Genomic DNA, 19,565 nt, shown 5'->3' on the forward strand with positions numbered 1-19,565 from the left:
CGCAACACCGTCATATTGACAAAGTATAAAATATGATTTAAGTGGGTCTAGTGCACAACAGGTTAAAATTAGGGTTATCACAGTACGCTATAAATATTGTGACAGAAGAGAGTGAAAGAACAGTGCTGGAACACGTATGCGCGCACACACACACACACACACACACACACACACACACACACACACACACACACACACACACACACACACACACACACACACACACACACACACACACACACACACACACACACACACACACACACACACACACACACGCCAACAGCTATGAGGAAACTGGAGCTTGCGAGATAGAGGAATTCTTTGGTAACTTGCCATAATCCCCGTAGGGAGACGAGTTCTCTGCATTTGATCCATCCCAAATATTAGGAGCAGAGGGTTGCCACCTAGGGGCATTCTAGAAGCAGTTAGGGGTTCGGTGTCTTGCTCAAGGACACTTTGACACAAATTCAGGAGGAGCCAGCTAGGGATCGAACCCGGAACCTTTCAGGTTTCCATTAGGCCACTGTACCTCCCAAGCCACTGCCGCAAGTGATTATTACAGTATGTGGTCTCTTTGAACCAGAATAATTTTGAACCGAGCTTCTGAAAGGATGTTGAAAACACCTTTTAAAATCTGTAGAGCTGCAGTGCTGTAATCAAATTAGATCTGCAAGCATGAGGCCAATATTTAGAGAGCGCTGGCATCATCTGAACAAATGACAAATGTATTGGAACAACTAACAAAAGGCTGCAGTGTGTTATGCTGTTTAGACCTATAAGCCACTAATTAGCTAAATCCCTTTTCTCTGATAAGATAATACGATAATATAAACCTTTATTGATCCCCGGGGGGACATTCAGGTGTCATAGCAGCAACAGTAGTAAGAGTGAAACACAAGAGAGGTGCAGGTAAGAGTTAAGAGTCATAAGAACCAACCAACCAACCAAAGACATGTGCACTGGGTCTATGAAAGAATGAGTTAACATACTGTATATACAGTCTATCAATAAATACACATGTACAGTTCATCAACAGGTGAATATGAATGACTAAACATCTATCACCAATGAGTATATGGATGAATATAATTTATGCACAGAATATCAACAGTCTATCAACAATGAATATAATATGTGAGTAAAAGTTGAATATGAGTCTCAAAATAGCAAACCGTTATCTGTCAAGGTTCTGTAGTGTACATGCTTTAATCATGTGCAAGTGTGCCAGAGTCAAAGCTGGAGCCAGTAACCTCGAAAAGAACAGAACAGACAGTGCCGGTCTCAACCACATCAATCCTCATAACAGTCAAGCATTCGTCAAAAATAGCCGATCTACTTTGGAAAGATAAAGGCAGCCTTGGTTGTGAACGGTTATAAAAATCCAATCCATATGTACATTTTGACTTTTTTTTTTTGTACCTGTTTATTTTGTGTCTATGCCTGTTTGTTTTGGGGGGGAAAAGGGAAGCACCCCATAAGTGTTTCTTTATCCTGTGCTTCACAATACAAATATTTGAAACAAAAATAGCCGATCTACAAGCTCACAACACGTCACACTGAGACGCGTTGTGAGCTTGTAGAGCAGTCATTTTCGGCAAAGAGATTTGGTGCAGAGAAAAAAAGGAGCTCACCAAGTATAGGGACGCTGGTCAACAAACTAGATAGGCTATTTTCAGCAAAGAGATTTGGTGTGTAGAGGAAAAAATGTGTTGACCGAGTATAGACCTCTGCGGTCAACAAAGTATAATACACTTTGGATTTAAATGGTTAAGCTCTCATATGGGGTTCAATCTTGGATGTGGAGTCCGATGGCTACTGATTGATTGATTAAATACTTTATTAGCAGTTTGCAAAGAAAAGCACAGGAAAGTACAGTTAAATACAAGGTCTGCTAAAAGGATTTTAAGCCCAAGAAAGCCTATGGCTTGTTTCCTATGGTTTGTTACAAGCACAGAAGACTACATAATACTACCGATATAGTGCTTGGCAAGCACTGCACAAACTTAAACAATCCTGTGGGTTTGTCTATCAACTGGCAGTTCAAGCAATAATACTGTAACACTCTGTTAGATCCTAAAGCTTACATAATCCTCAAAGCACGTATTCTGAAGTACGACTGCAAGCTAGACCTATCCCCGTGGTAATGTTTTCATCAGCAGCCTTATAAAATCAACACTCTCTTATAGGAATCAAGAGATTCCTAGTCAGGAAGCTGATGAGAGGGACTCTTCACTCACACCCCGATCACGTACAACAGTGGTTTTCAACCTTTTTCATATCAAGGGTCCATTATTTATTCAGCATTTGAGCCACGGATCACCACATTTGATGAGATTTTAGACTCTCAGACCCATGACTTAGAATATTTTGTTGTCATTGGATAAGATTTTGTCCACAATTCCATGCTGTATTGATGTTGGTACCATAGGAGAGATAACAGGCAAACATTGATCAAAATAACACATTTTCTACATTCTCAAATTGACTTCTTGTAAATTAAGTAATGCAGATGTTTAACAATAATCTAACTCTTGAGAGAGTAAAATGAAACCAAATGGACCCGTAAGGGGATCTGTAACTCTTAAGAGTTACAGATCTATAAGGGTCCATTACCAACTCTCCATCATTTAGCTGGGGACCACCTGGAACCCCCTCAAGGACCACTGGTGGTCCCCGGATCACTGGTTGAGAACCATTGACATACAAGTGTCAGAACGGGCGTGCTCAATGAGCTAACAGCGTCGCATTACTCAGCAAGCATCGAGGAGAATAACAACTCTGGGAGTGGAAAAAGTAAGTAATGCTCTCTCAAATACAAAAGGAGTGGCTAATACTCTACGCACGCCAGAGAGAAGAGTAAGTTCTGATTTTATTTCGGCCAACGTGGCAAGACGGAGGGGGAGCAAGAGAGAGAGAGAAATATTTTGCAGACTGGATCACTGTGTCTTCACACTTAACGAATCCCACCAGTGTTATTCCTGGCAGCAACAAAGACCAGATGAGGAGAACCGGAGAGCATTCCAGTGTGCTGCTGCCCCTGCTAGAGCACACCTTCAGCACTGTGATCCAATATACCAGTGATTCTCAACCTTTTGATTTGATTCAAGGACCCCCAGTTTGATATCCATAAGGCCACGGACCCCCATATTTGATACCTTTTTTCTTTTGAATCTCTGGGACCGCGATCTACACTGTAAAATCCTCAGTGTCAATTTAAATCTGGGCATATCATAACAGTCAAACATTTGTCGAAAATAGCTGATCTACAGTACAAGCTCACTATTTTATACTTTCAAAAAGTGTTCATAATAATAATGTAAAAATCTTATTTTTTTTCCTTTCTTTTACATTTTCACATATAATGACATGCCCCAAATAATCACACTATTTTCCCCTCTTTGCCTAAAATAGCCAATCTACAAGCTCACAACGCATCATGTTGTGATGTGTTGAGAGCTTGTAGATCTGCTATTTACTTCTATTCTACGCTGAATGTTGGCCTATTTTTGCTGAACGCACGCCTATTGTATGACATGCCCAGAATAGAGACACTAGGGTTCATGTGGTTAATGTTTGCAAATTTAATGCCACGCAATTTATAGCACCTCTCATCATGTGTTTAATTGAAAACACGTTGGGTTTGGATATTGGCTTAATTCCTCACACCTGTAGCTGATAAAATGCCATGCCAAACTGGCACACGGTAGCACACAGCTCCGGGCAGCTCAGTTAAAAGGTAAAGACGGACACACCTAGGGTTCTGTAGGGTCTAAGACGGACTCACCTAGGGTTCTGAAGGGTCTAAGATGGACTCACCTAGGGTTCTGAAGGGTCTAAGATGGACTCACCTAGGGTTCTGAAGGGTCTAAGACAGACTCACCTAGGGTTCTGAAGGGTCTAAGACGGACTCACCTAGGGTTCTGAAGGGTCTCTGTTGAGGAACCAGGGAGAAGAAGCCAGGCTTGAGGGCGTTTGTGATGATGATGTCAAAGAGGTCCTCAAAGTCCGTTCTGTAACGAGAAATAAACATTGCAAACAGTTCAGTTCAGTGCTAACCACTTATAATAAGCCCTATATACTTTGTTATACGACAAATTGAGACAATAGCCAACCTACAAGCTCACAACGTGTTGGAATTTATAGTGCCGCATTATGAGCTTGTAGATCTGCTATTTTTGGAAAAAAAACTCGTGAAGATTTGAGCAAATCACTTTTAACTAAAATCTTTGCTTCTGCGGGGTCCCTGGAACAACATATTTTGATGGGGATCGGCAGCCAAAAACATCACTGATATAGCAACAATAGTTTTTCAGAAAAGATTAAGACATTTGTTGAGACATTTGACAGTTACAAATGTTCGCTTTAAAAAGATATATTCAAAGATTTGCAAAGGTTTTCACGATTTTTCAAAAATAGCAGATCTATATCTGCTATTTTTGAATAGCCAAATAAATCTAAAACGACACAGATGCGTTCCTGGATTGAATGGGTTAACCGTGTACTGTGGTAGGTGAGTAAGAGAATGCAGATGTCTGACGCTGCACCACGTCTGCGCTTGTGGTGCCCACCTGGACCAGTCGTCTCCCCTCGTCGCCACGTGGGGGGGTGAATCATGTTCCTCTCCCATATCTTTTTCTTTTCTTTATTTTATGACACCACTCGACTACACTGTCAAACTGTTAGCGTTAATGTAAAGAGAAACCCCTGGGGTTGTGTAGTTATCTTGTCATGATGTAACCAAATATTGGTGAGATACATATTTTCAATAGGTGCTCTGTTGGTTAAAAATTGATCATCCAAAACAGCCTCCTCTTAAACTTACATTACATTGCACGGTGAAACAGGTCTCAAAGTCACTCTCTTAACACAAAGGGGATTCTGGCAATGGATAAAACATTTTTGTTAACTGTATGTCAATTTACTATTTGAAGATCTGAATCCAGATCCGTGGCTCCAGACTGAAAGTCAAACTCTAAAATCAACAGAAAGATAAAAATGTTTTCTTGTGTAGCCTGGTTTTGTAATGTTATACCTTGCAACGCAAGTGGATGGGAAGGCTATTTTGGATTAATACATTTTAATCAATGGAGCAACTATTGAAGAATGAAGATATCGCCAATATCTGGTTTACAACATGGCAAGGTAGACACACATACAAACACACCCAAATGCTCTACCAAAGAGTAATTTAGCATTTAACTCAAGTCAATTTTGTTCCATTTGTACACCCACAGAGTTACAAATGGATAAATTACCGTGTATGTAAGTAGATAACTGCTATAAACGTAGAGACCAAAAAAGCTATCAAAGTCAAGTATGAGGAATCATAAATCTTCAACTCAACGAGACAAAACAAACGCGTTGGCTTGAGGGAAGAAAAGGATGCTGAGTCATGTTATCTGATGGCTTTGCTTTAACCACTTTAAAGCCTCTAGACTTGGAGTTGGCTCTGTACTTGGTCTGCTCTAGTTTCCTTCTACATAAAATCACTTCACTTCCAGAAATAGCAAACCTACAGTACAAGCTCACAACACATCCTGTTGCAATGCGTTGTGATCTTGTAGATCGTCTATTTCTGTTCAAATGTCCCCCCCCCAGAATTGGGGGCACTAGGGTTAAAGTCTAAGCTCTAAGCTCATTACATCCGTTTTAACCCATTAAGAACGGGAAAGCATTTGTGTAATTTTTTGATTTCTTTGGCTATTCAAAAATAGCAGATCTACAAGCTCATAGCGCGGCACAAGCTTGTAGATCTGCTATTTTTGAAAAATCGTGAAAATGTGTGCAAATCTTTGAATATATATATTTTCAAAGCGAACATTTGTAACTCAAATCTTTGCTTCTGGGGGTCCCTGGAACAACACATTTTGAGATGGGGATCCGCGGCCAAATACATATATTTTTTGGGGTCATTGACATGAAAACGTTTGAGAACCACTGATGTAGCAACATAGGTTTTTTTCAAAAAACTGTTAGGATTTAGAAGACTTTTGTAGAATCGGCCAATAGAATAGGTCTTATTAATGAGTTAAGGTATGCTTCTGTACCACGTCCCATTCAATCAAAAACATTTCCAGGGTCATTCAATGGATGGCATCAAACGTCAGGCAAACACGCTCCATCTCGTAATAAATCTGGACATTGAGGACAGCGAGCCGTGGAGGAGCATGGCGAGTGTTGGCTGGAGGAGGCTTGTTAGACAGCTCTGGCTTTGGTACGTTACTTCTGACAGATGACTGTCACTGGCCCCCAGCCTGCTCAGCTCAGCACACTCTCCGCTGTCTGATCTCACAAGAAGGGAGAACGGCAGAAGGGACAGTATACAGGACAAAAACAAAACAATGTTTGTTTTTGTTTTTTCTTGTTGTTGTTGAGCTACCCAATGCACTGGATGTGAGGCCCTATTGTCCCCACAACACATGTGCACGGGCGCACGTGTATGTGTGTGTTTGTTTTTTCTTCTTTGTCTCGGTATAACACGTCCTTGGGGCATATACATTTAGTAGTAGTAGTATTATTACAGTCTCCTTTGTGTCTCCTACCAGAACTGCTGCCTACCGGTCCGCTGGCCATCAAATTATTGGCTTAGGAATGCGACAAAAACATGGGGTGAACTATCCGTATGTCCAAGCACCAGTGGCACAAAGAAATAGTACTGTACTGTACATTTAGATTACTGTGGGCTCACTAGGACTATTTATTTATTTTGGTTTGATTATTATTTATTTTTCCGGTGAACTGAGGAAATGGAGGGTCAGTCGTAGGGAACATATTGACTGAATGAAATAATATTGAAGTTGGCAATTTTAATGTCAATGTCTTGTAATCGTTGTGTGGTTAATGTCATGTTTTTTTAATGTTATGTGTGGACCACAGGAAGATTAGCAATAGCTGCTGTTATGCAGCAGCTAATGGGGATCCTAATAAACTCAATATTCCCTGTACATCTATTGAGCTTGATTGAAATGAAACTAAAAGCGACGGCGTCTTGATAATAGTGATAATAATACAGGAAATGGCAGAGTACTCTTTCATGACAACATTCAAGGGTGAGGTGCTGAGGCATGTAGTCGAGATCAAGATCAATAGATCAAGAGGGGTTTTATTTGTCACTCACTCATACAGGCACATGGAGTGAAATGTTGGTGGTACATGTTCCACAAAGACTGTGTTAATAAAATACAACAACAACAATAATAATAATAATAATAGTAATAAAAATAATAATAGTTTGAAGAATGAAGTAAAAGTAGTTTGAAGTTGTGTTTTTTTAAAGCAGTAAAATAAGAAGATTGTAGATAAGAATAAGAATTAAGTGAAAAGTACAGGTAGAACAGCAGGTATGATAAAACCTCTTTTTTATCATTTAGACCTGAGGCAGATTCTAAAAACGCCATCTAAATCCTGACCAGAAGTTTTCTGAAAAATGATATGATTGCTATATACTGTACATATAGCAACAAAAGGGTTCTCGGCTTGAAAGGTATAGTTAGGTAATGGGGTTACAGTTTTAAATGGGTTAAGGCAGGTATGGTATCTTTAGCAGCAATGGGGAATGTGCAGAATAATCGTTGGATACAATTTGCACAGAAGCCGAAATTTACATACATTTCACTTGTCTATGTACTTTTGTACAAGTAACATTTTGCGCAGCTATTGGGAATTCTTTCAGATTGAATGCCATTTTTGTCTTATTTGGTACTAATACTGAATCCTGAGTGTTTGGCCTGAGGGCTGTGGGTGACGAGGCCTCAGTCTCCAAGCTTGGCTATGGGGACAGACTTTTAAGAAGAGAAAATAAAAACAATAGCCCATCATGCAGGAGCGCCTCATAAAGCAAGCTGATCCCCCCTTTCTAAGAACAAAGCGCCCTTGTGTGTGCCCAAAGCCACAAGCCCGGCAAGATTCAGCCTGCCCTCAATTTCCTCCGGTGGCTATCACAACATAAATCTCCATTGCCTGACCTTGTAAACACACAGCCGTATATACGCCGAGGCAGCTGGGCTACTCTCTGACGTGACGTGGCGCGTCCTTGGGAGGTGATACATGCTGGCGGGGTGAAAGGTCGCTGGGGAGGGGGCGGCCAAGGGAAACAGCAGGGAGGGAACCAATGGCGGAAAAAGGACTAAAAGTAAAAGTATCAATACTGCAATGTAGACTTGAGTAAAAGTACAAACGTATTGGTATCAAAACGTACTTAAAGTACCAAAAGTAAAAGTACCAAAATGTTTGAAAATAGCAGATCTACAAGCTCACAACGCGTCGCTAGATCGGCTATTTTCAAATAGCCTATGCATAAGATAGGGCTGAAGTGGTTAATGTATGTTTTATAATGTAATAATTTATATCTGCAAAGTAAGTAACTAAAGTTTTCATATATTTGTAGTGGAGTAAAAGTACAATATTTTCCTCTGAGATGTAGTGGAGTAGAAGTAAAAGTGTAGACAATTGGAAATACTCCAGTGAAGTAAAAGTACCCAAAATGTTTTACTTAAGTACAGTACTTGAGTAAATGTACTTAGTTACTTTACACCACTGGAGGGAACACAGGGGGAGAGGGAGGCAAACAACAGTATGACCAGGTGGCGCGCTGTTTGACAGGAAATGGCTAAGGGTGGGGGGTGTGGGGGTGTGTGTGTGTGTGTGTGTGTGGGGGGGGGGGGGGTCTGGGCCACAGACATCCCAGGAGACTGTGCTCTGGCAGCCAAAGACCCACCGCTGGGCCCCGTTGCCTTCCTGCCACGCTGCGGCAGAGAGAGAACACATCACCATGTGGAGCATGATGAGGTCTGCCTGCAGAAGCAGTGCTATACGTAATGTTAACCAACTTAACCCATTGAGACCCTGAGGCCGATTCTACAAATGCCTTCTAAAATCAGTAGTTCTCAAACTTTTTTCGTGCCAAGGACCCCCCAAAATGATATGTAAATTATTTGGCCGCGGACCCCCATCTCAAAATGTTTTGTGCCATGGGGACCCATCAAGGCTATTAAAAAGGGATTCAACAACTAGGTATTTCCTTATTTGACCAAATCATTAAATTATCATCCAAGCCACAGTTGTGCATCAACAAAAAGAATCATGTGGAAGACTTGAGTACAGGAAGGAGATAGCATAACATAACTATAATATTTGCGAAACATGCACACACTTATGTGTGTGATGACTAACAGCACCGCGATAATCACGCTTCACCAGTGTAACAGCAGCAACATCAGCGGCTTCCAACAGTGCATGTGGTCCATATCGCTGCTCCATCGAGTGTGTAACAGGGTTTAGACAGGAATAATACGCCCTAACCACAGAGTGTACACTGCATAACGTTGCTGTTGGCCAGGGACCTTGCATCTACATATTGAAACTTTTTTTAAATGAATTTATTTACAAAAGTGACGAGCAAAAGTAGCTAAATTTGCCTGTCTGTAATTATTATTATTATTATTATTATTATTGTTTAAGTGGTCAAGTCTGTCTGTGGGTTTTGTAAATACTAACCATTTGTGATTAAATAATAACTAAACTGGATCCACTGGAACATCTTTTCTTTTTGCCATTTCCTGAAAAATAACGGTTTTGGACTGACAGTGACGTAAGAGTCGGGGAGGGGCAGTTTAACGCAGACCACCCCTCTCTCCTCCAGGTCAACTCAAAGTCACCGCAGGCCAATAAGAAAGCTGCAGACAGCCCCTCTCTCATAATACCTTCTGCACTCTTTAACCTACATAAGGAGTTTGCTATTTAAGCTGGGCCAAAGGTATAGGAAATAACAGGTACCCGTTGGCATGGCGTTGACAGGCCGGGCCTGTTGTTTTGAGGGGGCGAGCTGAGCTGACGAGACGTGCGAGAGGTGTGTGTAGCGTGTGTGTGCTACGATGCTGCGAAAGAACTCTAAGGCAAGAAGAAGAGTGAACTGGTAGGGGGTTTGACCGAAAGGAATGACTGATGGCATGCGAGAGCTCCGAGGAATGTTGGGAGTCGAAGGGGAGGGGGGGGGGAGGGAGGGGGAGGTGGGGAAGGGGGTGCAGGGCCTGGACTGTACTAAAGACCGTCTGTCTGTGGTACCGCTGTCCTAAAGTGAAATTTTCCAGACCGCTACATTATAATAAATCCTGTGTGTGTGTCTTTTATGGTAAGCAAAGTTAAATATCAAGCCAGAGCTTCCTGCTTCAGTCAAAGCGGCAGCAGTTGCTTTATATCTTCTATCGTTAAAAAATATATAAAAAAGCTTCATTTCAGGAAGTACATCACGGCCCTCTTTCCCCACCGAATCGGATCGCCTCATCCCCCTCACTCCCAGCATTCCCTATTGATTTATAAACCAAATGATTTAAATAGACAATTATAGAATCATTTATATACTAAATGGTGTTTCCATATTATATTATCTAGATTTTTATAAAAAGTCTAGCAGTTCATTGTGATGTGGGTGAACCTGAGATGGAAGCGCACTGTCCATCGGCAGCTGTTGTCACTCTGAGCAATTGTGTCAACTTAAAGAGATAGTTCACCCAAAAACTATCTTTTTTTCTATCGATTAGTCACCCTATGGAGACTTGAATTCATGGATTTTTTTAGTTTTTGTCGCATTCCTAAGCCAATAATTTGATGACCAGCAGACCGGTAGGCAGCGGTTCCGGTAGGAGACACAAAAGAGACTCTTTGTGCCTCCTGGCGGAACTGCTGCCGGTCATCAAATTATTGGCTTAGGAATGCGACAAAAACAAAAAAAAACTCCATTAATTCAAGTCTCCACTAATCTCATTTTGGGGGTGAACTATCCCTTTAAAAGGCATTGAATATTAACACATTGCATGCCAGTCGCGTAGATCTACGCGAACCTATTTAAAGCCGCAGCGTGCCAGTCGCGTAGATCTACGCGAACCGCCGATTCCCATGTTAAGTGCCCCAGGTGCACTTTCCGAATTTTTTTGATCCATTTCCGTTTCCGGTTTCCGGTCGGAAACGGAATTATTCGGGTTCCGTTTTTTTCGATCGTATCCGCTTCCTGTCTGGGATCCTGTTTAAAACTCGATTTTCTCTGGTTGTTGTTTTTCTCCTCGCTGATCACTGTTTACCGTGGATCGGCTGTAGCTTCAAGATGGCGGCACGGATTTGGAAACTGTTTTCGCTGACCGTTTCTCACGGATCCGCTGTGTGTTTAGAACCAAATGAACGCGCACTTTTAACTTATTTAGCGAGGTCTGTGGCGACATGAAAAAAACTAAAAAACAACAATAAAACGCTGGCACTGGTGAGTACATTATGAGATTAAACTCTGGCATGGAATGTGTTAAAAGTAAAGTAAAGTAATTCACAGCCATAGCCAAAAAGAGGGAGAAAACAACAGGGAGCGAGTGAGAAGTTGCACTTGTACGTCTCTCTGGATGCGTGATTTATAATGTGTAACTTTGTCACATTTAAGCCTTGTGGCTGACACTCTTTCCCAGGGTGCACAACATTTGAGTCGGTTATGGGAAGTGGTGGAAAAAGTACTCACATTTTTTACTTAAGTAAAAGTACTAATACCGCAATGTAGAAATACTCTGTTACAAGTAGAAGTCCGGAATTCAAAATTGACTTGAGTAAAAGTACAAAAGTATTGGCTTCAAAATGTAATTAAAGTACCAAAAGTAGAAAGTACTCATAATGCAGAATGTCCCATTTCACAAGTTTTCAAATGTATAAAAATCTTTTGAAAATATCAGATCTACATGCTCACAATGCGTCGCATCGCGACGCATTGTGAGCATGTAGATCGGCTATTTTCAAATGGTCGAAATGTATGTAGCGGTTAATGTATGTTTTGCAATAATAATCAAAATCTACAAATTAACTAAGGTTTTAAAATAATTGTAGTGGAGTAAAAGTACAATATTTGCCTCTGAGATGTAGTGGAGTAAAAGTAAAAGTACAGAAAATTGGAAATACTGCAGTAAAGTAAAAAATACCTCAAAATTGTACTTAAGTACAGTACTTGAGTAAATGTACTCAGTTACTTTACACCACTGGTTATTGGTTCACTCTTTCCCAGAGCGGAACATCATCATTTGAGTGGGTTATGGGATCCGTTGTGTCCCAGGGTGTGTTAACATCATTTGAGTGGGTTCTGGGTTCACTCATTCCCAGGGTGTACTGTACTATACATCATGTGAGTGAGGGTTATGGGTTCAGTTAGTGTCTTTTGCGGCTCTCCTCTCTGGTCAGACTCACCCCAGGATGTGGTCACAGATCAGCCTGCAGTAGTCGCTGTGAGAAGTGGTGATGAGCAGGAGGACCTTCCCAGCGCTCTTCATGCTGCGGAGCCAGGCCTTCACCGAGTCGGAGCAGGGCTGCAGGTACCTGCCGGGGTCCCTCTTCACGCTGGGGAAGTAGGTCCCCGTGTCGTCTGTGAATGGGGAGACGCAGGAAAGAAGTGCAACATCCATTAATGCTTAATTCTTAACCCTTTTCCCCCCGGAAAAACTCATGTTGCTATATCAGTGGTTCTCAAGCCTTTTCATGTCAAGGACCCCTAAAAGGATATGTATTTGGCCGCGGACCCCCATCTCAAAACTATTTTGTTCCAGGGACCTTCAGAAGCAAAGATTTGAGTAAAACATTTTTTTGCTTTAAAAAAAAATATATATATATTCAAAGATTTGCACAAACCTTCAAGATTTTGGAAAAATTGTGACAATATTTATAGCTAAAATCTAAAATGACACAGATGCTTACTTTCTTCTATCGATTAGTCACCCCATGATGACTTGAACTCATGGATATTTGTTTGTTCTTGTCGCATTCCTAAGCCAATAATTTGATGGCCGGCAGCAGTTCCGGCAGTGTTTCCTACCCGAACCAGCTGGTCATCAAATAATTTGCTTAGGAATGCGACAAAAAAATATATAATATCCATGAATTCAAGTCTCCATGGGGTTACTAATCAATAGAAAAAAACATTTTTTGGTGGTGAAATATCCCTTGGGTGTTTTAGGAGTGCAACAGTTAATCAAACCAATCGATTATAATAAAGTCACCATCATTCTCCATGATGCTCTATTATGTAATGTGTCTGCTTTATATATGTAAAGTGTCTTGAGGCAACTTGTTGTGATTTGGCACTATAATAAAATTGTGACTGTGATGTGATGTGACAAGAAAGCTGACACTGAAAAAGTTGAAGTTGAATTGTGCGTGGAATATAACCCGTTTGCAACCTTTATAAACCATGACTAAACCTACAGAAAATAAACCTTTTACAGCCTCAGAATGTTATTATATAATATAATTGTATTATATACATAATCATATTATTCTATATTGTCTTATATTATTGTAACTCCTTGAATCAATAGCCATGTCACATATATTTGGAAGAGACAAGACTTTAAGGCAGACAAATAGGGGTCAAGCAATAGTGTTCCAAAAGAGGATGCCATTCTGCAAGCCTTAGTGAACTCACAATGATTCTTCAGAAACAAAACGACAGGATGAGATTAGTTTTCAGATCAGAACCCAAAACAGGCCTCCCTAGTGCACCAAAAAGAATGAATCACAAACAAAGGGTTTGTAGAGAGAGATCAAAGGACACATGCTCTCCATTTCCCCCCCATCAGAAACAAGATGTTAAGATGGAGTGTGCCAAGCGTGATCGATCGGTCCAAGGATATTTACCATGAGCATGCTTTGCATGTTAAGGGAGTCATATGGTGGACAGGCCTACTGTAAGTGTGGATGGATGGACTGTGTCTCGTGCTGGCATGTAGGATGTATGAGACAGAGCTCCACACCACCAGACAGCTGCAGCCAAGTGCCTTTCATCACAGCAGAACCAGAGCTCACTGCAGAGCTCGGCATGCTCAAGCCGGAGTTACACTTATTTGCGTGGCGGTGTCACGCACCAAAAAATAGCAGATCCACAAGCTCACAACGCGTCGAGCTGCGACACGTTGTGAGCTTGTGGGTCTGCTATTTTTTGGTGCCAGGCAGTGACACCGGTACGCAACTTCTAACTCAGGCTTAAGGGGAGGTAGGCCAACTCTGGAAAGACGTGTCAACTCTGGTTCACTGTGTGGTCGGAAAGGCTTGGCCTCTGAGTACAATATCAAATCATTTCATTACACAAAATACCATAAACAATGAGCCTTGCATCTCTCAGAAAACACAATGTTCAGTGTTCACCACAACACAAGAAAAACCTAGAATCATATTCCAGCAGCATCCACCCTGTGAGACCGAGCCTCACGTAAACTCTTCTGAAAAACGTTATATATATATATATTTAGATAGATAATATAATGTATTTAGAGCATTGTCTTAATGTAATGGGGAAGCACCACTATACTCTCGTCTCATCTGTACTGCCCATAGGCGGATATAACACACGTACACATACAGCTGATGCTCAAGTGATACCGTCAGTTTGTTGATCACAGACACAGACAAATATGTAAATATTAACATTAACATGGCTAACATCATAACATGCAAGTATATAAACACCCGAGATTCAAACCCGAATCTCCCGCATGGAAACCAAGCATCTACCGCTCAGTCAAGAGGGAATCCCACAAGCTTGGCCAGAGTTGATGTTAGGCTTTTTTGGGCTTCAAGCTGAGCTACTGTACTCTGCTACGGGAAAACCTGATCCGGGTCACGACACCAATGTAACACCCAAGATTCGAACCTGGTTCTCCCTGGGAGAGAAATCAAACATCTACCATTAAAGACAGAGGGAATGCATCCTTGGTCTCTATTATACTTTTAGGCTTTAGGTTTAAAGGGATAGTTCACTCAAAATAAATATTTTTTTTCTATCGATTAGTCACCCCATGGAGACTTTTTGCATTCATAAGCCAATATTTTGATGACCAGTGGACCGGTAGGCAGCGGTTCCGGTAGGAGACATACAGGAGACTCTTTGTGTCTCCTATCGGGACCGCTGCCGGTCATCAAATTATTGGCTTAGGAATGCGAGAAAAAAATGAATTCCAGTCTCCATGGGGTGACTAATCGATAGATTTTGGGGGTGAACTATCCCTTTAAGCTACTCTTCTACACAAGGGAACATACAAGCTAGTAGCTACTATAGTTTTTTAAACCGACTATCTAAAAATACATCATTTGGGTGGGAAATCTGGGACCCGGGGGTCAAGTATGTGTACCCCATAAGTATTATTTCCTGTGTTTTTCTTCAACCCCCTGCTGAGTTCCCAGCTCTCCGTCTGTATAGGTATGGTAAAGGGGGTAAAGGGCACCTTGGGGTCATGTTCCCCACTTCCGAAGCACTGGAGATGGGTTGCCTGCTCTTCAAAGGCCCCCTTCAAGCGGGGTTTTTCTACATCCTGTGAGACCGAGCCTCACAGAGCGCTGCAGCAAGCGGCCCAGACTGTATGGAGCTAAATATGATGCCCGTCAGATCTTTGTTACACAACTAAACCCCCAGTCCAGTAGCGTCCCCAGGAATTTAGGGCAGGCGCAATTTTTTTTTGTCCCCCCCCCCCCAAAATCGGCGATCGAAAACCGGTGAAAGTGGCCGTTTTCAAGATGTTTTGGCCATTATCTCTGGAATGGAAGGTCCAATCTGCTCAGTTCAAAGCTTGTTGGATGCGGAACCTTTTCGGGTTATTCGGGTTTTCTAGGGGAGGCGAGATCTTAGGCGACTGCCTGTCCTGCCTCTACAGTGGGTACGCCACTGCCCCAGTCCATCACAGAACATGCCTCTTTGAGCTGATGTGTTCCCAGCTAAGCTTTGTGAATCTATATCTAAATATCGAAAACGAAATAATTTTGAATTTGTTTTAATAAATCTTCTCTTCTGGGGGTCCCTGGCACAAAATCATTTCAGATGGGGAGGTACACGGCCAAATAATATCAATTTAGGGGTCCATGAAAAAGTTTGAGAACCACTGCTGTAGATAGATCTCTGTATCTGTCTGTCTGTCTATGTCCCTTTTATGCCCATGTTTTTTTTATATCCCTGATGTCATCACTATGACAACAGGTATTGCATAACCGGAGGGGGCATGCATTCCCAGCGGGCGTCGGCCTAGTAAACCAAATACACAAAGCCAGTTTAGAATTACAATCCAGCTGCTATTTTGTGATTCTTATGGGGAAATTGTGCAACAAATGATGAAAGGCTGTAATTACAAGTAATAATAACCAATTTCAATACTCCCAGTGAATTACTAAATTAATCTGATGAAGGCTCGTCTAGCTGAAAGGCGTCAATGTGTGATCAACAAATTTGCATGCAAGGCAAGGTGCTACCACTTTATTTACTCTTGATTTGATATTTTTTTGGCAAAGCGCTCCTCATTTAAATTCCCCCATAATACAGTACATTCTCTTCCACTATGAGTGATTACAGAAATCATTGGCTTCTCAGCACTTCTGATGATGAGACGCACAGGACTGAATATTAAACATGGCGACATTTTGCAACCTTATCATAACATTATACCTGGGCTCTACCTGTGAACAGTTATTTGCACTTGTGCCAAAGAATGTGCTCAATATATCGTAGCTGTCGGGCGGAAACCTTGTATCTCCAAGATTCTCCATACAGTTTTTCAACTTTTCTTTTGTAAATTAATGCCCTACTTCATCATACAAGAGTCAAGAGTGGTAGGGGAAAATAGCCAATCTACAAGCTCACAACCGACGCGTTGTGAGCTTGTAGATCTGCTATTTTTGACTATTTCTGAACATTTTCGTTCCAATTCCTGAAAAAGTATGTTCTTTGGACAGGTTTCCATACCGACAGCGACGATATGAGAAGCGGCGTTGCTTCTTTGGCGAGTAGGAGAAAAGAGGGATTAGGAAAACAGGGCAGGGAGCAGATATGAGTGGCGTGTATTCATCAGGCTAGGTGTTTACCCTGGCACTGAGGTTGTGGGATTCAGCCTGATTTATAACTTCGTGGCAGTGGTGTAAAGTAACTAAGTACATTTACTCAAGTACTGTACTTAAGTACAATTTTGAGGTACTTTTTACTTTACTGGAGTATTTCCAATTGTCTATACTTTTACTTCTACTCCACTACATCTCAGAGGCAAATATTGTACTTTTACTCCATTAATTATTTGAAAACTTTAGTTACTAGTTACTTTGCGGATATAAATTACTACATTATAAAACATACACTTTAGCCCTATCCATTGTAGATCTGCTACATTTTTGTACTTTTTGGTGAGGCGATAGAAAGAGAGAAATAAGCAGAGTGCCGCGCTATGAGCTTGTAGATCTGCTATTTTTGAAAATTTGTGCAAATCTATGAATATATATTTTTCTAAACGAACATTTGTAACTCAAATCTTTTCTTCTGAGGGTAACTGGAACAAAATATTTTTAGATATTTTGAGATGGTTCCAGATTTCAGATTAAAATCAAGATATTTATGCTCAGTAGATGCCGGGTGGATTTCAAAATGGCAGATGTTAGATCAACGTTCTCTCAATGTATCATCTGTCTTTATGAATGTGTTTATATGTATTTTTGAATGATTTTATGCGTACACCTGGCAGCAAAAAAGCCTGGAAAGCTATTGTACTGTTCCTCACAGGCAGGCAGTCATATGCTGTAGTCTGAGAATGAGAATTTGAAATATTTGAGCATGCTGCCCTCCTGTGGTCACAGTGAGTAAGTTATAGGAGGTAGGAAACAAAGCTGTGGTAGGAAAAGGCTTCCTCAGACAGGACACTACTGCATTCTTACCAGCAAGTGGCGACAAACACCAAGGACAAATAAACACAGGTTGAAAAGTGGGATTCTGATTTAATCCAAATCAACGACTACTGAAGAATGCTGAAGTAACAATTATTGGATTTAATAAAAGATGGCAATCTTTTTTTGCAATATTCAAGCAGTTGAAAAAGGTGAAAAAAAAGAAGTACCTTTTCCCCCCGTAAACGTCCAGGACTGACATTCAACCTGGCTCTAACCACAGGTCATTTCAATTCAAGTTAACCACATAAGCTGCATTAAAAAAAAATAGCCGACAAACTCACAACGCAGACGTGAGCTTGTAGATCTGCTATTTAATAAAAATGGCAGGTCAACATGCCAAAGCGGCAGTCAATTTCTGGCTTGCAGTGCTGGAAGAGACCAGGGCTGAACTATGATGCTAAAATTATGATCTTGAAAATGTCAGTAGACTATTGCAGTGGTGTGCTGAGGCATACTGGTGTACCGTGAGACAAGTCCAACTGTACCGTGTGAACTGTACAAAAAGTCTTATGTATGTATTTATTTAATTAAATTTACTTTACCAGTACTTTGTGCACACTTATTTAGCTAAATACCATATATATAATATATATTAACCACTTGTATGTACTGTATGTATATGTATGTTTATTTTTCACACATAAAAAAAACATTTAAAAAAAACAATAGCTGATTTGCAAGCTCATACTGTTTAGACATGCCCAAAATAGAGACACCAGAATATATTGGGAAATAAGTGTGTGCGTGTGTGTGTGTGTGTGTGTGTGTGTGTGTGTGTGTGTGTGTGTGTGTGTGTGTGTACAGTATATATGCATGCATGTATGCCTGAACTATCTATCAGACCCACTGAAAGAGAGAGCTTCCTATAGGACACTCATGTATCACACATGCTTCATCCACACCCATTATTACTCATAATCCCATAAATTATGAGTCCTCAATATTTGGAACTACACAGTATTGTCTGATGGCAATCGTTGCCTCGTTACTTCATTGTTCTTGTTGTCATCTCTGAGCACACCTAAACAAATTCCAAATCAACTGCATTGTCTATGTCAGACATATCAACAGAGCGCTGCCCTCTAGTGGTGAAATCATTATTGCGGCATCAGACTGCGGCTGCGGTTTGCATTCTGCTCACTTTACCTGCTTCTTTTACAAACTAAAAGCTCTGGCAGATACAAAGTGTCACTGACGTGCATCAAGTTACAGTATGAACTTATTAATAGGCTATTGAGTCCCCCTGACTGTCCATTACAGGGAGAAAACAGGTACGTGATGTTACCCAGAAGCAAGTAACTTAAATGCCACCAACAACATGCTCACACATCCACTGTCCATTACAGAGAACATAGACTAACATAGACATAGACTAAGTTACTTGATCCAGCAGCAAATAAGTAAATACAGTTTTATGGTCTACCTTTCTTTGGTGTGAACTGTGAAGAACGATGTTTCAAACATTATATTCCCAAAAATAAATATCCATTGAACACGTGTAGGCACTTGTACTGTACTGAGCCTCATTCATGGTTTATTTTGCGCCGGGAGTGCCATCGCATCCACCAACAAAAGCACACTTTTTGGGCAGAAAATAGAATATGTCCGCCGGACGGAAAATATTGTATTCATTTTATTTAAGTGCGACCTCTACAGATCTGGTCAATATAAAATACTATTGTATATATATATATATTTATTTATTTTCCATCTGGCAGATTTCTGCCCAGAAAGCGAATATTGCACAACAGGTGGGGGGCACGGCACAACAGGTGGGGTTCTGAGACGTTTCCCACCAGGGAGAATAATCTTTCAACATTATAAAACTGCCACGCCCTGAAGAAGACACTGTG

General features: G+C 41.0%; 1 protein-coding gene across 1 annotated transcript in view; it reads right to left on the reverse strand.

The window, feature by feature from the left end:
* nt5dc1 (5'-nucleotidase domain containing 1) overlaps window positions 1-19,565 on the reverse strand; it is an 87,822-nt gene that overhangs the window by 21,413 nt on the left and 46,844 nt on the right. The window contains exons 7-8 of the mRNA XM_080453141.1: window positions 12,214-12,388; window positions 3,916-4,013 (exon numbers count right to left, since the gene is read on the reverse strand). Of these exons, the coding sequence (XP_080309267.1) occupies window positions 3,916-4,013; window positions 12,214-12,388 (273 nt within the window). The remainder of the gene's footprint in view (window positions 1-3,915; window positions 4,014-12,213; window positions 12,389-19,565) is intronic.

This window comes from Gymnoscopelus braueri (assembly GCF_963280865.1).
Source record: "Gymnoscopelus braueri genome assembly, chromosome: 16".
NCBI lineage: Eukaryota > Metazoa > Chordata > Actinopteri > Myctophiformes > Myctophidae > Gymnoscopelus > Gymnoscopelus braueri.